The sequence below is a fragment of the Uloborus diversus genome, chromosome 5 (genome assembly GCF_026930045.1).
Source record: "Uloborus diversus isolate 005 chromosome 5, Udiv.v.3.1, whole genome shotgun sequence".
Taxonomy (NCBI): domain Eukaryota; kingdom Metazoa; phylum Arthropoda; class Arachnida; order Araneae; family Uloboridae; genus Uloborus; species Uloborus diversus.
This window is the reverse complement of record NC_072735.1, coordinates 175,567,420-175,592,789: the sequence shown is the minus strand read 5'-3', so window position 1 is coordinate 175,592,789 and position 25,370 is coordinate 175,567,420. Positions and strand designations below refer to the sequence as shown.

General features: G+C 33.7%; 2 protein-coding genes across 2 annotated transcripts in view; one reads left to right on the top strand and one right to left on the bottom strand.

The window, feature by feature from the left end:
• LOC129223285 (uncharacterized) overlaps positions 1-15,120 on the bottom strand; it is a 34,162-nt gene extending 19,042 nt beyond the window's left edge. The window contains exon 1 of the mRNA XM_054857851.1: positions 14,840-15,120. Coding sequence (XP_054713826.1) covers positions 14,840-15,120 — 281 coding nt within the window. The remainder of the gene's footprint in view (positions 1-14,839) is intronic.
• LOC129222428 (innexin shaking-B-like) lies at positions 15,119-16,204 on the top strand. The gene has a single exon (XM_054856941.1). The coding sequence runs from the start codon at positions 15,119-15,121 to the stop codon at positions 16,202-16,204; it is 1,086 nt and encodes a 361-aa protein (XP_054712916.1).
• The last annotated feature ends 9,166 nt before the right edge of the window (positions 16,205-25,370 follow it).

The following is a 25,370-nucleotide window of genomic DNA, read 5'->3' as shown; positions in this document are numbered from 1 at the left end:
AAAGGTAGATAATTCAATTCTTCATTTTTACTTTGCAAATTCTATCGATCATTTCATTTTGAAAATTATTTTAGCCGATATACGTTTTTATTTGTCTATTTCGCCGTTTAAAAAATGAATGAGCATTGAATGTCAATCATATTTTTATATTATTTCATATTTTGTTATGTAAGGTCAGACGGGGCAATTATGGGTGAAAATACCATAACATTTTAATATTTTCTTAGGTCTAAAAGATAAAACGATTTAATTTGGCATGGAGTAAGCTTACACAGTTCAGAAATTATTCAAATTATTCCATTCCTTTACCTTAAATTACATTATTATTTATTTTATTTAAATTAAATGAGTGATCAGGAATTACCCCGGATCGGAGCAATTATGGGTCACAGATGGGGTAAATATGGGTCACGCCCCCTTTTTTTAATAATAATGCATGTCAAAAATAATTAAATATTCTAAATTATCATTTCTAAGTCCTCAAAGAAATTTTTTAATGACAAAAAGTTTTATGCCTAAGAAATAACACATTATAGTTGAAATAATTTGATGTTACTCTTACTAGTCGTCTACAATTGGTTATTGCTCTTTGCTCTAAGCCCACAATTTGGTGAAAAAATTTCTTTAATATTTGTATGCTACATCCATCATTAAAGTTTCTACTAACGGCAAGGATTTTTCTTTTCAATTTCAATTAACTAGACTGAAAAAAATACACTTGTTTCAAATTACTTCTAGAAATATCTTGCCTGAACAAATTAAAATTTCCGACACCTTGCTCCAGAATATTCATTTCCGATTTTTCTTTGTCCAAAATTTAAGTTACTTTCCTATTGTAGAATATGTCGCTATCATCATACACAACAAAGTATGTATCTGATTTTCAAGTACGGAATGAATTCGGTTATAGCACCATCTTTTAACATTTTAAAAACAAGATTGTTTTTTAGCCTACTTTCCCAGTAAAAGTCAGAAAAAGAAGAAAAAAGCATGAAAGAAGGCTTAATGCATCTTAAAAATATCGCGAAAAAAAAAAAAAAAAAAGCAAAAATAAATAAAACAATTAAATAAATATCGAAAAATTAAAAATTGGAAAGTAGGGTATTGAGATGGGGAAAAATGTCTGTCGGTCTGTCTGTCTGCCCCCCCCCCCTAATAACTTTCGAATGAATAATCCGATTTGAACAAACTTTTGTTTGTTCGAAAGATTTTGGCGAGGACACCTCATTCCCATTTTCTTGATTTGAACTATTTTTTGTTCAATTTTGAATAGTTCAATAAAACTTAACATTAGCGCCTACGGGGAAATTCAAGGCAATTCCGAACTGTGAGCCGAATTTGCTTCAAACTTTGTAGGAAAGAGCTTTTGATGAAAAATTTGCATATAAAATATCTTTTTGATTTGAACAATTTTCCGTTCAATTTTCAAGAGTTCAAATCCCTTAACATTAGCGCCTACGGGGAAACTGAAAGTCAATGTAGATTCCGTACTTAAAGGCGGATTTATTTCAAACAAATTTTATTGGAAATAGCTCTTGACGCCAAACTCCAGACTTCGACTCCGAGAATTTAGGGGCACTTGTCTCCGACTCCGACTCCTATGACCGACAATTAATTGGACTCCGACTCCCCGACTTCGTAGCTTTGGCAAAAATTTATACACGAAGGACAAATGACTGACTCCGATTCTTAGATATTTGACTCCGACTTCTTTACCCCAAAATGAGATTAACTCCGACTCCGCAGCCATTATTTTAACTGTGAAATAAAGTCATTTATGTTTCTACATAAAGTTATGTGCAGACGATTTTTTTTTTTTTTTGACAATAAAATTTTTTTTTTAAGTTGACATTTTATTGTTTTTATTTACTTTGGTAAGTGCATTAATTCATTTAAAAAATTGTTTTTGGCAACAGGGAAAAAGAAACGATTTTTTTTTGATATGATGTTTTTACTTTAATGAGCTTATTAATTTTAATTATTATTTTTTCGTTTTGAAAGCTGTTACAGATTTTTTTAATAGAAAAAAAATGTATTAGCTGCTTTGTTTAAAAGTTGCTGCTATTTTATTTGTTCAGTTTTTTTTTTTTTTTTTTACGCATCTAATTTTTTTTTAGATGAGTGAGGAATATTTTATTCCTAGAAATCAGCTTAAAGTATTTTAAAAATATGTTTGAAAACATTTGCGATTTTAGCTATTTTTGAGAATATTGATCAGGTACTAGAAAGTAGTATGGGTATACGGGAAAGTAGGCTCGTCTAGCTCTAGACAGAACTTCTTGTGTAATTGTGTTATTGCAAATTCTTCCCTCTTTTTGTCGTTGTTATAAACAATTCCAAAATAAGCTCATTTTGCATTTAGGTGCTGTCTATACAGCTTGTTGAGGTATACTTTTATTTTTTTGCAAGCAGGGTTTTTCTCATTGACTACATTTATGAATTCGATTTCTCTTGCAGTTACAAGATAGACAAGCGAGTTTGATTTGTTATAACTATCGAATTCGTCTCCTTATTTGGTATTCAAGTGATTTGTTGCTTATTTTGGTTTTTGATGTGTGCCATAATTCCATGCTGACATAGTTTACAGTGGTGGTAAAAAAAAATTCCATCACCCGCGCCGCAAAAGAGAGGAATATCATCCCGACTGCATTCAACAGACAGTCAAGCATCCCGTACCTCAGATGATTTGGGGATGTATTTCTGATCAAGGAGTTGGTGGGCTTCACTTTGTGCAAGGAACAGTAAACACTCAGGTGTATATTGGCATTTTGGAGGAGACATTGCTTCCTACTATCCGGGATCACTTTACTTCAGTTCCAAACGTCATTTTCCAGTATGATTCTGCTCCGTGCCATAGGGCAAAACTGATAAGTAACAATTTAAAAACCTTTATCCTGCCATTAGACTTGAGTTGACGTGGGGTTAAGTAGTTTTCTTTTCTCTAAACTCACACGCAGTTTCAGAAATGGAAAATTGAGAATGGGGACAGCAGTTTGCCTTGGCCCGGAAACAGCCCCGATCTACGTAAAAAATTATCGGATTCCTGCAGTTGAATGTTTATTTCATAAGTTTTGCAGAATTTCACATACATTAATCGTTAATCGGTCGACCAAAACTTCTCGAATAATCCCATTGTTGTAAAAATGCGAGTGATGCAATATTTTTTTTTTTTTTTTTTTTACCAGCACTGTATCTTCAAAGCTGAAATTGATTTTCTAGCCAAAAGGACAGCAATTGAAGATAATAAAGTAAATTTTGCACTTGGAGCATTAAAATTTCTTTTTAAGAGAGAGTTTAGCACAGAAAAGGATTATTTGAAGTTAATGCTTATATTATTTAGATAGAAATAAATAAGAGAAACATCTAAAATATCAGAAAGTATACTGATCTAGAATTACCCATTAAACTGGGGTATAAATCAGCATACTTGTATGCTAACTTTTTTTTTTTAAGAAGAAAAAAGGTATGTGGGTATGAAAAGTTTAGACCATTTGCTACTAAAAAACAACACCAACAAAATTATTCCTTCAACAGTGTTTCACCGACACGAATCTTGAAAAAAAAATCATGATTTTCCAAGGCAATCTTTTTTGAAGATGTTTTTATAGAAGTATGAAAAATATTTTTTCTCTCTTATTTACTTCACTGTTGCATTGTTTTTGACCTTAGTATAGGAAAATTGAATGTTTAAGGACGACTTAGCATAATTTAGGTTTTTTTGCAAAAACATTTTTTAACAGTAAAAAGTTAGTGACCATTATTTACACCGGAAAGAGAGTGACCCATAATTGACCCGTGTGACCCTAACTCTTTATTGACTTTGTGAGAGTATTTTGCAAAAATAGAAGGATTTTAATTCTAAAAGTAAAATTATTACAAGTGAATGCTCTAATTTTTGCACGAAAACAAATTTCTTTTTGTAGCACAATATACATTTTAAAAGTAGTATTTGAATTTATTTTGAAGTTGAATCTTTCACTGAAATTAATTTATGAAATTTCAGAATACATTCGAAAGCTAAAAATATAATAAATCAGACTTTCATTGTTTCGAAAAGTTTATAGCAATTACCAGCTTGGTCTACTTCGAAAATAGAAAGTTTTCTCAAATGACAAAATCACACTTCACACAAAATCTCGCGTGTGCAACAATCGCGCTTAAGTAAAAGAAAGAAAAATAGTGTAAAACTTCTTGTTAACGTGTAGAAAAAAGCCCTTTTATGGCTTAAAATTGGATGGATCTTCTTTGGACTTTTTTAAATTCCAAAAATCTGATCATTGTAATTAATGAGTCCAAGCATTCCGTTTTACGTAATTTCTGGTCCACCCCTCCCTAAATGGGTAATTTTCCAGTGGGTTCCCCCACAGAGAAGGCATAAAAAACCTATGCGAATCCCTGAGCATCAAAGGGCCTCTGTGCCAAGTTTCGCAAATATCCGACATAAACTGTTTATTTGCAAAAAAAAAAAAAAAAAACCCTAGTGGGGTGTTTCGTACCTCCTTTATAAGTAGGCGGGAAATATACGACGAAAACTGTGAGTTTGTATAAGGAAAATCCTTCAATGGTGGGTTTTGCAGAGTTAAAATTTTGGAAGTTTGAAGCGAAAGAAAATATTCCTTTGTTACTTAAATTTTAATTTATTTGCATGCGTCACGTGCGGGGCATCCAAAATAAACCTCTTGTAATTTGCTCTATGCATTGCCTAATATTTTTGCTCTTTTAATATAGCAATGACGAAACAAATGGTAGGTTTTGAAAGGTAAGGTTCTAACGTAAAGGAAACAAATTTCATTTGTTGAGAAATAATAATTTAAACAGAGTTGAAAATAATAAATGCGTATCTGATCTTTCCACTGAAAACGGTCATTTTGTCCACACGTGACGGTTCCTCTATTTCATAAAAAATAAATAATTTTTAAGGTAATTACGAAATTTTGTGATTAAGAAGTCACACACACGTTTGTGATTTCTTTAGCAGAAAAATTTTGTACATTATTCTTTTAAACTACTATTTTGAATGAAATGTATGAAGCGTCACGTGCGGGACAAAACGATTGTTTTTCGTGGAATGGCCCCTTAGCTCCTAAACGTACGAACCAAGTTTAATGATTCTTTTTTACTTCCTTGTACAAAAAAGGAAATATTGTATTCGCGAAAACATTTTCACTCAAAAATCTACCTTAATTTCCGTTTTACTCACCCCCGAAAGAATGTTGATTTTTTTTTCGACTCGATCACACGTGGATTAGTGCCTAAGAACGTATAGACACTCGAAATATCCATTTTGACGATTCCCGAGTTAATTATAACAAGTTTTCTCGAGACGTCTGTATGTACGTATGTGCGGATGTGCGTATGTGGGTATGTGCATATGTATGTCGCATAACTCAAGAACCGTATGTCCTGGAAAGTTGAAATTTGTTACGTAGACTCCTAGTGAGGTCTAGTTGTGCATCTCCCCTTTTGGTTGCATTCGGATGCCTCTAAAGTGGTTTTTTGCCACTTTTTTGGGGGAAATCATTGTTAATTTCGATGTAAACTCAAGTGGTGTTATAATTTGGCGGAAAATTGGCGATATATCACCAGCGTTTTGATCGCCAAGTTTTGTCGCCAACTTGGCGACAAATTTGGCGATTCTTTTTGAATTTTTAAATCTGGTTTCAATTTGGCCACTGTTGGTGATATTTAGAGAGTAAGCTATTGAATCACATTAAAAATGCCGATAATGGGCAAATGACATAAAATTGGAGTAAAAGGAAGTCACGTGATGCTGTTATTAGAACTTGCGTAGCTTAGGGTTAGTTTGCCCCAACTATAGCTTGGAACTTCACAGTTATATAGAACTGGAATTATATAACCGTTTTTAGCAGGCTTCAAATGCAATGTACAGTGGCTCCCAAAAGTGTTCGTACACTTTGAAATTTTTTAGTAAAACCAAAATAACTCAAAACTGAATTCGAATATAAAGTCCAATATTTTTTCACATCATTCCTATGTCATTCTAAATGTAACCCATTGGTTTTTTTCAAAATATTGACGGATCTTCTTTTTGAAATGGATCAGAAAACGAAGAAACAGAGAAATAACACGCCACAAAAGTCATCGTACACTCAAATATTTTCGAATAAATTCATGATTAAAATTATGATATGCCGTTTTATTAATATTTTTGCATTGTGTAGACCCTTATAAGTCATTTGGCTTTAATTTTTTGCTTATTTATTCCTTAATATATTGCTTATTACTGTAAAATGGCTGGTATTCGTAAAAAACCGCGAACGCCATTCAAAATTTGAATATTTTTCCCACTGTAGTGGTAAATTGGTTTGAAATGGCTCTAAATTAGTTAATTTGTTTGTTTGTATAATAAAGTGATTGATAAAATGCTTTAAAGAAAGGAATCGGACCGAAATCAAGGTAAGAAAGGGTCAACTGGCAAAGTTGACAAAACGTGATCGTAGATTTAAAGTTACAAAATTTATGAAAAATACACATTTGAGTACTGTAAAAGTTTCTGCAGAGTTAAATGAAACATTTTGCATTTAATTTTAACCTAAAATTGTTCGCCAAGTTATTTGATTAGCTGGATTAAATGGGACCTCTTCCCGCAGAAATTTTCTTGGTCGTGCGAAAAACAGAAAGCTTACGCTTTTTGTCCCAAAATCAATGATAAATAAGCTAAAAACAGTTTAGAATCATGTCTTACTTACAGATAAAAATGAATGCAACATTTTTGGTTAAATTGTTGTATGACTGTAAATAGACGAAAAAATTAGGAACTTAATCTTAAGAACTTAGTTGGATCAGTTAATTGGGACGGTGAAGGTGTTTTAGTGTGAGGGTGCATATCAGCATCGGGACTTGGTAGTTTGTAATTTTTTGATGAAATAATGAATCATGCTGTTCCTTTAAATATTCTAAAAACCAATTTTGAACTCTTAGCCAAAAATTTGGTTATTGGAAACAACTTTATTTTTTATCAAGATAACGATGAGAAGCACACGGTTTTCAACGTTTGCGTCTAGTGCCTCGAAAATTGTCCTAAAGTTTATAAACTACCCCCTCAATCTCCAGATTGTAACTTAATGTAACGTATTTAGAGATATCTGGAGGCTAGATTACGAAAATAGGGCTTTAAAACGAAAATAGAGCTAGAAATAGTAATACTCGAAGTGTGGTAGAACACTTACTCAGAAATTACGCTAAAAAAAGAAAGAAAAAGAATGAAATCTATTCCCAGACGTTTAAAAGGTGTTATGAATACTGTATGATATTCTACTACTTAATAACTTAATCAAAAGTTAGATTATTCAATAATATATAGACATTTTATAAAGTGTACGAAGACTTTTGTGAGATAAAATTTCCGGCACCTTTCGGTTTTTGATTTTTAAAAAAATAAGTTTTAATATTTTTTAAAAACTTTTCATGCAATTTTGTTAAACATTGATCATAGACCTTATAATTAAATACCTATTCCGAAATATTAATTCTAACCAATGATTTGGGGCCTATTTCGTTGAAAGTCGTAGGTGTACGAAGACTTTTGGGAGCTACTGTATGTAAGCCTTTATTCACATGATTGTTAACGTTGATATTGTTGACCGACAAGGGAAAAAAGCTCAATGATTTCAAATTTTTATCCGTTGCTAGTTTTTATTTGTTAACAAATAAAATATTTTAAATTCATCTTATGATAAAAAAAAAAAGCTTTTAAAAGGATTTTTAGTTTTTCCTTTTAATTCTGCTTTTTGCGGCTAGCAAATATTTCTAGGATGGAATTGCCTTTCTTTTTCTCTCTTCCCATGTCATCTATAAAAAAAATCAACTGAATTTAAATTTTATAGCTGTCCTGACTCGAGAAGAACACCTTAATATGAGGTCGGCAGTCAGGTTCGGGGTTTTTAAAATTTGTAATTTAATATTAGTACCTACTTGTTTTACACAGTGTTTCAATCTTGTCATACATGGATGTCCAAAACTTTCTGCATTGTTTGATTTGTTTATGATTTTCCGACTACATCCAGTTCGATGAATAGAGGGAAAAGTAAATAACACCATTCATCGTAGTCTTATTCAGAATTTAACCACACAGCAATAGAAGCACACTCGTCAATACTCGCATATTATTTCTGCAAACGGAAGAGTGCTGCTTTCTAGTCAGCTAATGGTCCCCAGAAGACCTTTTAATGTGTTGCTGACCAATAAATATAGAGTAAGACGAAAATAGTCGGGAATGAGTATCATAAATGGGGCGAATTGATTTTTGTACTACAACGATCAAATACCTAATATCGGACATAGAGACCAAATAATACTCAAACAAATAATCCTAAGGGAATACTTTTCATCAGAGATATAAAACTTTTGAATTATATAACCGACACACAACCTATAAAATACACGTTAGCTCAGCAAATTAGATTTTTTCAATAATAAATTCAACTTTTCTCAGAATTGTAATTGTAAAGCTGGCTGAAAAAGAAAGGGAAAAAAAAAAAAAAAAGAAATAAAAATTGAGTATGTCTCTGTTTTCAGATGGATAGCTCAAAGGCTTTGCTGTTTGCCATCAGATTTGCTCTTGCAGCAGCTACTACATACTATGTGATGAAAAAATATGAAAGTGAAAAATACGCATTTTATAATCTCATCAACTTATTACAAAATAAATAAATGAATTAATTAAAACATTTGTTTGAATTTTGACGTCTTGAATTCAAATTATGTTTTTCGCAATCACAGATGGCGATAGGTCCCTACTCGTTGTGTATTTCACGTATTTCTGCTTTAGCCCTGACTAATGGGCGGTAATTTACTGAATATACCCTACTCGTTGAGTTTCTTGTTTCTATAAATGTCTGGAATGGAAACGGATAAAACATTTGCACTCTTCATACTATGACTGGTGATTTTCTAGATTAGATAACACGAGGCATACCCATAACAAGAAGAAATAGTTATTAGGATGTGGTGATAAAGATCTGGTTATTATGGCTATCTCATTATTATCTGGCTATTTTCACTTATTATAAAGGTTAACTTTACAGTGTGTACCTGTGTGGCATTTTTATTTCTTATCAATGTGAATTAATTGGGATTAGTAATTTTTTTTTTTTTTAATCATCTGTTTTTTTTTTTTTTTTTTTTTTTTTTTAAGTCCTTTTTAGTTGGAAAAAAAAATAGGTTAACTTATAAGCAATGTTTTTCGAAAAATTGCTTTATTGAAATTTTAATAGAAAATTTTGTATTTGGATAAAGTTTTGCTTTTTAAGTTCTTCTTTATTGATGTTTTTGCTGAAAAAGCGTAATTTTACACCACTCCCTTTTAAAAAGTAAAGTTTGCTTAAGTTAAGTCTTGAATGATCGCAAAGATTCGTAACCACGGCGGCGAAATTTTGCCTTCTTAATAAATATTAAAACAACGAGCTACACTTATTCTCGTCGTCATGATTATCTGAAAAATCACAGTAACATCAACCTCGGTTAAGTGAGCTTAATAAACTATTCGTGATTACTCAAAAAAAAAAAAAAAAAAAAAAAATACACACACAAAAACATTGCTCATAAGTTAACCTGAATTTTTTTCCAAACTAAAAAGGACTTTTTTCAAAAAGTTCATTCAAAGAAAAGAAAAAACGTTGTTACAGAAAGCCTACAGCATTAAATTTCCTTTCAATGGTGTTTTAATAAAAGTAGTATAATTTATTAACGTCGAATGAGGTGACTTTAGGATGAGAGTGCGTCGCATCATATGCGCCAATACCAATTCAGTGAGGTTAAATTAAGTAACGTGAAAGATAAAGTAGAGTGCTGCCAATTTTGAACCTTCCATCCATCCATCTGTAACAAAAACAACAACCTACCTCCTGTAGTTATGTCACAGTTAATTTGGTGGAGTCTACCCCCTGCTGTCACAACCTCATCCCATTGAACAGCAATAAAATATGTAAAAATTTTTTAGAAACGGTACATGACTTTTGACATTGTCTAAATTTTTTATAAAAATCGATATATAATTCTCTTATTGTAATTTTTTTATAGTTTTGTTAAAAAATAGTTTACGGCATTCACAAAAGTTAAAACATTTTTAAAGGGTAAAACTAAATAAACTGTAAGACTATGGCGACGTTCAAAAATTAGCTAGCAATTCTTTGGTAATTAGTGACTCAAATTAGGGAAAGTACTACTTTAAGAGATATCTCCCAAAACATTAAGACTGAGATAAAGAAAAAAAACGGATTTGAGTCAGTTTCGCAGCCCTTTAGGTTACAATAATATAATGCGTGAATTTTTTTAAGTTCTAAAAAATTTTATAACTTTTTATCCTTTGCTTTTTACTTACTTTTACCGAAAAAGTATTGTATTCGCAAAAAAAATTTCACTCAAAAATCGGCCTTAATTTCCATTTTGCTCACCCCCAAATGAATGTAGAGTTTTTTTTTCGACCCGATCACACGTGCCTTTAAACTTAAGAACCTATAGATGCCCGAAATATCCATTATAACGATTCCCGAGTTAATTACAACGCGTTTTCTCGTGACGTCCATATGTACGTATGTATGTGCGCAAGTGCGAATGTATCTCGCATAATTCAAAAGCGGCATGCCGTAAAAAGTTGAAATTTGGTAAATAGACTCCTAGTAGGGTCTAGTTGTGCACCTTCCCTTTTGTTTGCTTTCGGATGTTTCAAAAGCGGTCTTTTACACCTTTTTGAGGGGAAATCATCGTTAATTTCGATGCAAACTCAAGTGGTGCTATCATTTGGCGGACACTTCGCGATATTTTGAAAGGTTTTGGTCGCCAAGTTTTGCCGCCAACTTAGAAACAAATTTGGCTTTTTTTTTTTTTTAAACCTGGTTTCAATTCTGCCACTATTGGCAGTTTTTAGACATTTAACCAGTGAATCACATTAAAATTGCCAATAATGGGAAAATAAATCTATGTAAAACATTTTTTTTGCTTCGGTTTGCTACAAACTAGGGATGAAAATATTTAGTGTTTCCTTGCTTACTCCAAGGCACTATTACCATTAAATTGGCGTAAAAGGAAGTCATGTGATGCACACATCAGCTCGTTTTAAACATGTATTGTAAAAAACAGGAGTTCTGAAACCTTTTCGATTCGCGGTACTCTTTGAAGTACTAGAACATTTCTACTGATAAAGTGGAGACTTCGCAGCACTCCTCGCCTCTATCCAGGGTGCCGTGGCCACCCACTTTGGGAATCCATGGTAGGGGAAGCTGCTGTGCTGCATCCACGGACGGTTGTACCTACAGACGTTGGTCGGGAAATTCCGGGTATCGTCGAGAGAGATCCTAGTGTTGAGGTTCAACGTGTATGTCACAGCCCTCTCCAGTACCCCAGGAAGTTTCAACGCCATCAAACGAATATTTAAGATTCTATCCCATTTTTCGGTTTTAGTAGCATCTAAGTAAAAAAAAAACATGAGCAATTTCTTTTTTTTTCGTCCGTCGTGGATTATATTATTAATTTTTGTTGTAGGTATCATGATTCCTTATATTTTGAAGGTTTTGTTTCTGACTTTTTATGATGTAAAACGGCGGTCCTGTCAATGTGACTGTCTTGCTAAACCAAAATGGCGTAACTTTGTACGCAAGGACACAAACCATGTGTACCCACGGACGGCAATTTTTAGTCTTCTTCGGTCACATCTGAGTCTTCAACGGTGCCATGTCATCAACGTCTAAAATTTGCTTTTAACAATGATGATGAATTTGAAGTAGGGGTTGAAGATATAGTGCTGAGGTAACCCACTCCTGTTCTAGGATCTACAGACCGTCAATCTTACCTGTTTTCATTTGAAGTCGACTTTTTAAGATTTTTGTTGATTTATCTAAACTGAGTTTTTTGTAATGGGGTTAATTTTCGTAAAGGTTTCAATTTGCATATTAATGGAAGTTATTATGTAGGTACATAGAGCGCCATACTATCAAGAAGCTAGTATTTTTTTTTTTGCTTCAAAACACATTAATTATTCATAGCATCATTAACTCTCTTAAGAGTAAAACTTTTTAAAAGAGTTAACTGATGTTAAGGAAAATTAAAAAAATCGAGAAAACCTTTGATTAATTTTCAAAGTTTAATTTCTGTTGGATTTTTTCATTTAATGTTATTTTCAATGGATGTTTGAAGCATTTCAATATAAAATGGCTAATGAAAATGTATTGAGTATAATTGAGTTCCTCAGACCTATTTATATATTATCATTTTTTATATGTCCATGGGTACAAAGGTACAAAGGCACAAAATACAGAGAACATTTGGAAAAAAAGAAATATTTTAAGGCTAGCAACAAGCATGAAATTTTGCTTTCATAATGTAAAAAAAACACAACTCTTTTTGTGTTACTGATGAGCACGAAATTATTAAATACGTTCCTCAGTGACCCTTTATTTGATGCCATGAAAGTAAAATGAATTAAAATCTGACTCAAATAATAATATCTCGAAAAATAAATTTTATTTCAGTTAAAAAAAGCTTTTGTTCGCCCAATAGGAGAGCTGTAGAATTTCCTGTGATACGCGCTCTCCCTTGGAAAGTTTGGTACCATTCACATAAGGAGTATAATAGTAACCTAACGTGAGAGAAGAAAATTAACTTCAGTTTTGAAATTAGCATGCCCAATTGTTTCTGAAACAGCTCAAAAATGGAATTCAACAGAAAGTTTTCTACGAATTGCTTTCCAGATCCATGTTATCATTATACAAATAAAGATGCAAAATTTCATATAATCACTCCCTCAGTCTTGTATAATTTAATTAAGGATTTTTGAGTAAAAACCAGGTAAATTCATGATTTTTCACAAGTATTATCACTATTATGGTCTGTACTATTCAGCCTCAAAGTGAAATGGAAGGAATCAAACTTAATCGGTCGAAAACCGGTGTCAAAACCCGGTTTACTCAAAATCCGGTTATCACAAAATCAACTCATGTCATTTTTATCCATAAAAAATTTAAAACTGGTAATTAAAAAAATAATAATAATAATAAAAAAAACAAGAATAAAGTGTACACCGAATGTTTCTCGAAAGAAAATAATATTGTGAGAAAATTTAAGGGGGCACAACCTAAAACTTTTTTTGTCTCCCCTGTAAGTTAATGAAAATGAATTGAACTGCTTTTGATACAAAGTGCTTCATTTACCAAAAAAAAAAAAAAAAACCTTACCTACAAACTGCTAATTACAAAATAAATGAATAAAACAAGGAATACTTATTTCTCAAACTGCTAATTTAAAAAAAAAACAAAAACCAAAATAAAACAAGGAATACTTCTTTTTCAAACTGCTAATTAAAAAAAAGAAAAAGAAAAAAACGAAGAATACTTTTTTTTTCAAACTGCTCATTAAAAAAAATAAATAAATAATAAATAAAGGCTCGGAGGAAAAGAATCTTATGGAGCATTTAAGTGGGCACAACGTAAAATATTCTGTCTCCCCTGTAAAGTTAGTAAAAATGAATTGAACTGTTTTGATTCAAAATGCTTCAATTACAAAATAAATACTTCACCTCTTGGGGGTTTTGAAAACCCTTACAAAGGAGGGGGTCGCGTCCCGTTTCTAAGCGGAGAAGGCACGGAGTCAGTCCTCAGCCAAAGGGTTTATGCATCATAAAGCCAACGTTATCTCACATCATCTACCACAACCAAAGAATGCTCTAATCCGTTAAGAGCTTTTGCTTTATTTTTGCCAGCAGGGGACGCTCCTGAAAAGCCGTTCCGGGGAGTTTGCGGTCGGAAGGGAGGGGGACCTGGGGCGGGGGGCGCCCGAAACCGAAAGTTGGGGCGCGCGCGCGCACGCGCATCACGTGTCGCCAGATGCCCCGACCGCTGGGAAGGGCTACAGTCGTCGATGCTCGGCGATCAAACTGGACCCCCATCCGGCAGTTGCGCCCCGGAGTAGAAGGAAAATGGGCGAACGCGGCAGGGGCGGTGCCCCGTGCTCTGAGCGGACGACGGAGCGACGAAAGTTCAGTGCGGTTGTTCTGTGCGAGGGGGTCAGAAAATGTCAGGTAAAGAAGCATTATGAGAGAGTTCGGTATGTGCCTGGAATCTTGTGTTGAGAGGGTGAGCGGAACTGTGAGAAAGGAGAATCGTAGGAATAATAGTGCAATCGTAATTCTGTAGGAGTGTAAGGAAAGTAGGGTGCTATATATAGAGAGGGATATTTAAATTTACATCTTAATCGGAGAGCTGAAAAAATTTGGAAGAATTCGAACAAAATTTTGGTTGATTAAAATATAAATTAAATTTTTCAAACTGCAGAATAAGCTATAAAAGAATTTTTATTCGATAATCATAAATTATCTAAAGTATTTAAGGGATTAAAAGATTTATTACATTCGTTTTTAAAATTAACAACGATTCTAAATGTATTAAATTAAGCTCAGTAAAGTCATTTAGTGCCAATAAATCCTGCTGTTTTTTTATTCATGTTACGATAAACTTACTCTTTCTCTGAAATATCTGCATAGTAATAATATTTATTTCGGCAAAAAAAATCAGTCGGTAAATAAAATTAAGTTGTGATATAAAAGTATAAATAACTCAAAATTTCAGCGAACATATTCCGAATATTGGCACTTCAAAATTCTTCAGTTCCAAATTCTGAAATCCAGTTGTTCAAAATTTCGGAGGACGTTTTCTGACTTTTAGAGCGTCAAAAGTTTTCGGTTCCAGCGGTTCCATGATTGCAATCGTTGTCGCAGTGTGACCCGCCTCCCAGCACACTGCCAACGAAGCTGACCGTCAAACATATCATACGAATTCGAACTGCTCCAGGCAAGAAAACGGAACAGTTCTCAGCGGACCGCGGGAACCTTCCAAACTCTCCCAGTCTTCCGAAGCAGCTCCCCGAGCCGCCATGCGCCCCGCCGTCGCAGCAGGGGGCGAAGTCGGGGGTCTCGTTCGACGCACCTGAGGACGAGACGCGGTGCCTCCTGCCGACGAAGCGGAGAGCCCCCCTATCTCCCCCTCCTGGTGCCACCGGATCCACCATTGTTGGCCACTCCCCCGACGCTCGGCCCCTGCGACCCCCGAGGACTCGGCGGGCTCGGCTCGGGTCCGACTCGAGCCAAGACACGGCCTCCTCAGGAGGCATGCTCGAGGTGTTGCGCAGCCTGAAGGGCCTGCTGAAGATCAGCAGGGTTCACACAGACAACAACGTCTTCCGGCTGCACTACACAGTCACGGTCGTGGTGCTCATCGCCTTCTGCGTCATCGTCACCACCAAGCAGTTCGTCGGGGAGCCCATCGACTGCATACACAGCGGGGAAGTGCCCGAGTCGGTCATCAACACGTTCTGCTGGATACACACTACCTACACCGTCCCCTCGGCCCACGGGAAGGAGGTGGGCAAGGAGGTACCCCACCCGGGCATCGACTCGACCCAGGACGAGAAGCTCTTCCGATACCACAAGTACTACCAGTGGGTCTGCTTCACGCTGTTTTTCCAGGCCGCGCTCTTCTACGTCCCGCGCTGGCTGTGGCGCGTGTGGGAAGGGGGCAAGATCCGGGCCCTGACCATGGACCTGGACATCGGACTGTGCAGCGAGCAGGAGAAGAAGCAGAAGAAGAAACTGCTGGTGGACTACCTGATGGGTAGTCTGAGACAGCATGACTGGTACGCTCTGCGCTACTTCCTCTGCGAAGCTATGGCGTTCGCCAACGTGGTGGGTCAGCTCTTCCTGATGGATCGCTTCTTCGAGGGCGAATTCCTCAGCTACGGTATCGAAGTGATTCGCTATAGCGAGAAGGACCAGGAAATGCGCACCGATCCCATGATCCGCATCTTCCCCAGAGTCACCAAGTGCCGCTTTCACAAGTACGGTGCCTCGGGAAACATTGAAGTGCACGACGCGCTGTGTGTGCTGCCTTTGAACGTCATCAACGAGAAGATATACATCTTCCTGTGGTTCTGGTTCATCATACTCTCCGTGCTCACGGGAGCGGTTCTGGTGTTTCGCGTTGTGATCGCCGCCTGCCCACTGGTCAGGGTGCATCTGCTCAACATGCGATTCCGCATCGTGCATCTGGACCACTTGCACACTGTGGTGCGACGCGGGTCCGTGGGCGACTGGTTCCTGGTGTACATGCTCGGACAAAACATTGACGCGGTCATCTTCAAGGAAGTGCTCGCCGAGATGGCCAAGAGAATGACTACCGAGCCCAAGGAGGCCGCATGACAAGGGCCCCCGACATGGGGCTGTCTGCGGAGGTGTGCTTCTGCGCCCTGAACGGAAACGCAGCCCCATGGAGGTCCTTTTCGCGGCAATCCCTACTGCCTCAACGGAGCCAACTTCCTAGCGGCTCTTTGTGTGCCTACTCAACCCTCGTGTCTGTAAGTAAAATTGTGTGCGTTAAACTGAAGGATTATGCCAGTGAAATGCTACACTGAGAGTAAAAAACCCAGGTGCCAGCAACTTCTAGAAACGTTAACTCCTTTAAAAGTATTTTTCGTGATTGGAGACTTCGGTGTTGGATGGTAACAGCTCCAGGACCAGATTAAGTCATAGGGCACCGGCCCAGGACACCAAAATGCCGAGGGCACTAAATCTGTATAGATAGAGTTTTAAAAAATTGGCAATTTATATTGCCCTATAATAAGGTGTAAATATTAAACTAGGAAAAAAAAAACAAATTTTTAATCTTTTTTTTCATACCCCAAAGACCCTCACCGTTCAACACTATATTTATACCATTATTGCATTTAAAAGCAACATAATAGATACTTTTGATATTTATGTTTTATTACAATCATACAAAATTTCACAATATCTTATATTATAATGTATATTTATCACATATACGTCACTATTATTTATATTATTGCTACGCATATACGATAAATTCACTGTTCTTTAAGGCATCGCCAAATTTACCCTAGTTGTTGTGGGACAGAGTAAGTATCAAAAGATTATATCACTTCAATATTGACTTTAAGTGAAGGGAGGGGGGATTCATTCATTTTCAAATATTTTATCTTTTTATTAAATATTATGTTAGATTTTGCTCCTATGAAATCAATTTCAATGTCGTAAAATTTCACTGTAGCCAGTTATAGCTCTTCCTTCAACATCGTATATAGTACCTGTAGGAGGGTTTTTACGCAATATTTGACTGAAATGTCTCGTACATAACTCGAAATCTCGAAATAATTATGTCTTTTCCTTGTAAAAATGAAAATAACGAAGTTTTCTATTGTTTTAAACTTTCATTTGTATTTTTTCAATGAAAATATAAAATTTTCGAAATGTAGTGATACGTTCGAGACATTTGACAGCCAAGTACTGTGGGAATGAACCTAGAGATACCTAGTTCTTGTACAGAGAATGGAAGATAATAATTTTCTTCATATATTTCACTGTAAAATACAAAACCGACAAAACGTAGAGCTGTCCCTATCTCGTACCAAAGTCTCCAGTTGCTTTCGTTCTTATTTTAAGCTAAATACGAAACGTGGGAATTCGAAATAAGTGCATTGTAATGCAGTATTCAATAACGAGAAACATCATGTCAATCAATATAAGATAGGTCGACGTAATTGCCCAACATGTTTTATACCAAACATTTTTGTGAATGGAATAACGAAAGTAAAGTTATTTATTCTATTTTTCTGCAGGTGTTTTCTGTTCAATCTATCAGGAAAGAGTTCTAAAGTTTTTTTTTTTTGATAATTCGTGTAATGTAGTAAGCCATAGAATATGCATACATTGAAGTTATTGGCTCCTGGTGAACCAAATATAGAAGTTTGTGCAAATGGAAAAACTTTCCCGTGTGCCTCAGTATGATCGAGCTGCCTTGCTTCCTATAAACGTGAATTTTGGCTCTAATAAGTTGCGATAGGCGACAGCCAACTATGGTGAAAAACTGCATTGTTTCAGATGCTTACAGCAAAGTTCAATTTGCTGTTGTACAAATTCACGCTCAAGCCAAACCCAAAGCTGCCAGCAAGCTCTTTAATAATGGTGAAATTCTCATCGAAAAAGGATTCTAATTATTTTTTTAGAAATATATTTCCCATTTACTCATGTGTTTTGTCCCAATATGCAGGCTGAGCAGAAACATGGGACCCGATTTCAAAAAATCTTATTTTCGAAATTAGTGCGCATATTACTATAAGTGATACAAGAGTTTAAAGATAAATATTTCTATTACTTTCCCGATTGAAATTCGATTGCACAAATGTGCATTGTAAGAGCTCATTGTGTTCAATTTCAAATGCTGAATTTCGGAGCCTTTTGTTGCACGACATTATCTAACCTGTAATCCAGTTTGTTCCACACATTTTGGAATATCACTTTCAATGATCCGTAATGACGCAAAAATGCGTTCTTGAAGTTTTTGTAGTGTTTTCGGCATTGGGAGTCGATAAACAGTGTCTTTGACGGAAATCCATAAAGTGAAATCCCTCGGTGTGTGGAGAGAGCTGGCTGCAGATTAGATGTTTGTTTCGCAACAAAAGGTTCACATATCGAACATTTGAAACTAAAGGTATACAGGTGTCCCTCGTATAACACGGTTAACTCGTACCGTATAGTATTGAAATCGTGTTATACGAGACTTTTTTATAATTTTCTTTTACTTATTTTTTGAACTAATTATGTGCATGCATGATATAAATCTGTTCAAGATGTACCGTGTTGTTTCGAAACTTGCTTCGCGTTATATCGAAACCGAGTAATAAGAGACTTTAAAACAATGTAAATAAAGCAATGTGCACTGTGTTATATCGAAACAAAATTTTAAGGTTCAAATTTTATGATAGCTGAAATTTCGGTTTTATAAAACATACAAACGGAAAAGTAACTAAAAGATTTTGAATTTAGGATCCAAAATTTGATTAGATATAAAACATTACAACTTAATTCTTTTGCATGCCTCAAATTAAAAATATTATGCACATCAAGAAAAAACTTTATCGATTTCTTTACTAAGAACGAAAGGCATATTATCAGAAAGGAAATCTGAGTAGCAATAAAAATCGTCTGAGCAACAACAATGAAATAAAGCTTAAAATAAAATAAAATAGAATTATTGTGTTTATTTTAGTATTTTACATTTTGTTTTGGCTACATAGTTTTTTTTCTTTTTTATTGTTTACCTAATTTAGCTTATATGCTTAATCCTAATGTTAATTTCTTGCAATGTATTGGAAACATTATTTTTCAATTTTTTTTGCTTTTAGAACACTGATGAAAAAAATAAAATTTTTAAAAGTTAAAAGTAAGAGTAATAAGAACAAACCAAACTTACGATCCGAGCCAGACACAATTTTTCGTATCAGTTTCACAAAAACAAAGTAAATATCTTTTTAGAGTTTACATCATCCATTTTTTAACAGGGTATGAAACAAAAATAGAGTTCAATCTTTTAAAGTTTGTTTTATATCAAAATTGTGTAATATAAAATTCAAGTTTTTTATCGTGTAATGTGGAAACTGTGTTGTACAAGTACCGTGTTACACGAGGGACGCCTGTATTTCGCTTTAAACTAATGTATTACTTTTGGTAATACGTGGAGAAGTTAAGTAAATATGATTTTTTTTGAAATCTGGTCCATTATTTGTGTTCACCCTGCATTTTGATTTGTTTTTCTGATTCAGGACAGTTATTTTAAGTATTTCTTCAATATTAAGCTTGAAGATTCTCTCAAATGTAGATACTAATTACGCCAAGAATTTGCTTTAGTATCTGAAAGTAAATCTAAAGTAGGAGCGCTTAGAACGAAACGAAAGAATCATTCATTGTCTGTACACAAAAATTGCATATTTACATACACACTTCATATAGTGTAAATTAAAAAGGTGAGACATGATTAATAAATTTAATTAATAATATCGTGCATGTTTTCCTATCATAAAGCAGAAAAATATGAAATAATTAGCTCTAGTCGTTTTTATTTTTTTTTAAAAAAAGAACTTCCATAGTCTGGGTTAGGTGATTCGGTAGATAATATTTTTCGAGTGAAAAAAGAAACGGCAAAACACTGCCTTCATACAGATAAAAAAACAAAACATGTCCGATGAATAAGAAGTAGATCACGCTTGTTTGCAGATATATTTTGGAAATAACTATTTCGATCGGAATGCTTAGCATTTTGCTGTAGCATTAGCTAGAAGCTTTAAATTTCTAAATATTTTTCAATTTATACTGGAAAATTTTCCACTCATTGAAAAGTCATTCCCTAAGCCGTTTTAATAGTGTTCCCACCAAAATAGAATAATTCTAAAACTAAATTTTCCTTCTCGTAGCACGATGTATTCTGTAACATTGCTTAGGTTTTCAAGCGTCAGAAGTCAACACCAAGATCGGCAAGGTCTGACAGAAATTTGAAATGGTCCTCAATGCCTTTGTATCAACCTCCTATCACATAAAATTATATAGATAAATATTGTATCATAAATTTTTCAATCCTTGGAAAGAAATGATGCTATATTATTGCAATATTATTACGAAACAAAAATAAAATTTTTATTTTAAGTAGTCGTTTTTCATATGTTTGTATTCAATCATTTATTCATGATTTCTTTTTATTATTTTTCATCAACATGTAACATATACAGTATACCAGATTAATAATATTGTAGTAGAAAAAGTAACCGCGCAGAGAGATATTATGAATTGGAAATAGAATTTATTATAATTGCTCAAGATTAGTTAAGATTTTTGTTTCCTTTATTCTACAATGCAAAATGAATTATATATATATATATATATATATATATATATATATATATATATATATATATATATATATATATATATATATATATATATGAATTTCAGTAATTGCTTTGCACCATTGATAAATATTGTGATATAAATTTAAATGATTGTACATAATGATGTTTTGTGAAGCTAAAGGTTAAAAACTTGACGATTTTATATAACTCGAAAAAGGAGGCCGGAAATAGTGAAAATTTGCTACTTACAGCATTTAAGCTCTAGAGTTTTGATATGTGCATGTGATCTTTAGATACAATTCCCATTACTTTGTTACTTATTATTGTTAAATTATCACCCTCATAACGTTTATTTGTTTTTTGAAACTGTTTCGGAGCAGTTCTAGCTGTTTCGCATTTCGTAGTACACTTAACTTTATCCTTTTTGTGAAACATTATTGGAATGAGCGATGCGATGTTTTTTATTTTCAATAAGAACTTAACATGAAGATTCTTTGATGTTTATTTGAACTCAGGCTTAAGTAACTAAGATAAGAACTAATCAATAAATTTAAATTTTAGTACAAATTGCTTTTCACGAGCTTTAATTTCCTGAGTACTCGGGTTTAACTAGTTTTATGATTCCAAAAATTCTTATTAGTTTCTGCATCTCCCACAGCTCAGTTAATTCTATTTTGTAAAAACTCCTTATATATACGACTTCAAACGTTTGGAAATGAATAAAAAAGAGCTTAAAATATCTTAATCTGCTGACCCCAATTTTATCATATCCGAGATATAACTGAAATTCGAACTGAATCATATTTAAAAAATAATCATAACACTAACAACAATAATAATAATTAAAACGTGATAATATGACCAACATAAAGACCATTTAATAGTACCAACCCCAACATACTAAACGGCTTACGCGGATGTAGAAAATCTTCCTTTTTGACAGAATATTTTTTGTGAGTATATTGTAGTGAGTAAATTTTTTTGGATTATGAATATTCTCCACAAAAAAAAACCCCCTAATAAATAAGATTACTGAAAGAAAATTAACTGACTGGTGCTGTACAGAAATCTTTTGTGCTCGCTATAAGTGAGTTCAACTTTTTATGGATGGCAAACTTACGATAAGTTACCGATCCTAATATTGAAAACATATATTTGAGTGAATATTTGCTCCTTTCACATCGAAAAAGATTTCTTTTAGGGAGACATCGTAAAAATAGGAAGTTCGAGTAAACATGGAAAATATCTTCTTTTATGTGTAATAGGCTGTATAATTACTGTGAATCCTTTAAAAATAATATTTTTAATTTCCGTAGTTGAATAGTTACTTAAACATCTTTTAACCTGTGATATCTTTTCACTACTCATTGATGTGGAATACATAGGTGTTTGAAAAGATGCAAAAAAGATAGGTATACAACTAAAATATTTTAGTTTGTGTTTCTTTTTTCTTTGCGAAACATATCCTACACACACACACGCATACATACACACACCTACACACGCACCACACACCTACACATACACACACTCCTACACACACACTCATGCCTGCACACAGACACAAACACACATGCCTACATACACACACACACACACGAACGCCTACACACACACGAACGCTTACACGCACACGCGCGTACACAACACTCACTCACACACATGCATACATACACACACTCTCACACACACACACACCCACACACATGCGCCTACACAAACACACATGCGCCTACACAAACACACACGCGCATACTCACGCTCGTGATTGCGAAAAACATATTTTGAATTCAAGATGCCAAAAATTCAAATTAACATATTTTTTTTTCATTTTTTCTGTTCATCTTTTGTTTATATGTAGTACAAACTTTAGTATAGATTTTATTAATTAAAAAAATCTTATTCAATAATTTTGAAACCTTCTTTTAAGAATCTCTACTAATTAAAAATATTCCGTGAAATTCATTCACGAAGTAGTCTCCATAACTTTCCTTTCCGAACGATGGCAGCTAAATATTCATTCTGATTAATAATTACGTTTTGAAGTTGGCTGGAGATTGGGCCAAGGGAAAGAATAGAAGATAAGATAATTATAGTTGTGCCAGTTTACAATTTGTAAATCTTCAACTGCATTAGAAAGTTACACTTCCTGAATTAGAGACAGAATGAGTTTTGATTGATTGTTTTCTCTATTATATTTGTTTTTGCAAAATATTTATCGTTCCTTCAGCTTCGGTAAGCACTTAAACAAAAGTGAAGTGATAAATATTAGTTTTATTCAATGCGGTAATAGAAGGGAAAGAGAAAGCGCGAGGAAACGTAGTTCCTTGACGTATTTGATTTGTTGTTGTGAAAATAATACAAATTTAATGTACTTTATTTTCAAATTAGCTTTTTCAAAAAATAAATGCCTGCTTTTTAAATTTAAAGCTGGCTGTGTAATCTCAATTGACCTTTTTTTGCTCAATGAAAATCGGCCAACCCTGATATTTATCCTATGAAAATATGTGTTTCCCAAAATAAATATTCCCGAACTACATAACTAGTTTTATTTATTATATTGAGATGAATTGAATAGATTTGTCAATGCTATAAATTAGCTTGTATGTACAGTAAACTAGGTATTTTAAATAACAACCGGGTGAAAGTTTCGCATAATATCAAACTTATAACGGGAACATATATCTTTAACACCTTTACACCTTTCAACTGAATTAAAAAGTTTTCATTGTGTGAAGTGTTTTTAGTTTTTATTAGTTTCAGTTGAATATGGCGGTGTGTGAAATAATCCCTTTTATCATTTATGTTTGCTTAAATCTCATAATTTTGACAAATATGACGCAATGAAACATATTCATATCATGATAATTTATGCTGTTCTGAAAAATAACATTTCAAGTAATTCGATGTAGAAAGCCTTTAAGCAGTGTATTCCAACCTTTTTAGGTCATTTATACCTGCCTCTCACCGTTCTAATATCCCAGTGGAACAATTTTTCACAAAATTGCTGGTGAGTAAGATGTTTGAGCTGTGTTAGAGTAAAATAAGCATGTTGATTTCAGAGAGAGAGAGCTGCAGTTACTTTCTTTTTTATATATTTTTTAAAAATCTACATCTTATGAGAATGTGATCCACAAGATCACTTTTCGCGAGAAAGTTCTGCAGCTCTCCTCTCCTATTGGCTGACTTTTTTCGAATCAAATAAAATGTTTTTTTTCTTTTCAAAATGTTATTAATATTATTATTTGTGACAAATTTTATTTTAATTTACTGGTATGGTAAAAAACTTAATTTTCAGTGAAAAACCAGTAAGGATGATAAAATAAATCAGCCCAACCGAAACTCAAACGGGTAACTCTTTTGCACTGTGTATGTAATTATTGTTTTCCTAAAAAATTTTGTGGTAAAATTTCAAAAAATGTCCTACACTTTGTGAATTGGTCACTTTGAGTCCCATATAGCTTAAACGAATTCAACCACGTAGCTTGAGTCCGATGTAGCACTTGACGAGATGGATTTAAACCGAGATCAGTTTAGGACTCGGGGACCAAAGGTTAACGGAAAACAATTCAGATTCTAAGTTAGCCAGGTCACGTTCCCCAGTGCAAGATATTACTCTTCTAGCTCAAAACGTGAATACCTTTTTTTAAATAGCGCAGCTCTGAAATACCATTAACTTGGTTTACACAAGCTTTCAAAAAATGTGAGAATTGAAAGAGAAGAAGACGAGTAGTAATATAACAGAGGAAGTCACTAAAAGTCGAAACAATCAAAATCTCATTCTCGGATTATCCTCCGGGAAAAAACAACTCTTTCGGGGCATGTACCACATGTAGAGAAATGAAATTTTAAAGCATGGAATTTTTCAAAAACACTTTAGAATAATTCCTCAAGTTCTGAACAAATTTGAGTTTTAGCATTTTTAATTCTAAACATGATTAAGATAAACTAGAAATTTATGTATCCTAGCACAGTATAATAAAGCATCATACAATTTTTTTGATTTAATCGAAAAATATTTGAAAAAAATCAAACAATTGTTTTTATTACAGCAAACCGTAGCTAAACTACATTCCGTGAAATTGCAAGAAACTATCGAATAAATTCAGTAAAAATAGTCTATAATTTATTGGGACTGAAATGAAATCGATACAAATGGATATTTTTCGTAGCGCTCCAGAGTAGCTAAAAGTATTGATTTTGGATAATTTTAGCTTTGAATGAATAAAATAATACTGGTTCTTTTTGTATGTCCACCGTAAAAGAAGTATGTTTAGAAATAAGAAGTGAGTCTTTTGTTTGTGACTCATTTTCGGTTTGATATTAGTTTTCGTAATTTTTCCGTATGATTAAAGCATTTGTTAATGAAGTAAAATGCATCACTACAAGTGTAAAGTTTTTTTTGCAGAAATTCAATCAATTATATGCACGCTTGTCGTCAGAATGTGTACTTATTGCATAAAACTCATATTTTTATGTAACTGAAATATTTAAACTAGCTCAAATGATTACAATTTTTTTGTTATACTTTCTGACGCCATAAGCAGGAAAAATTAAGCAACTAGAATGAGTTTTTTAACTTCAGTCAAAAGTACTAGTTTTATTTACTGAAATTGATACAATAAGCGGGGTTAAAAAAAAAATAAAAAAAAATACGGAGCGAGAAA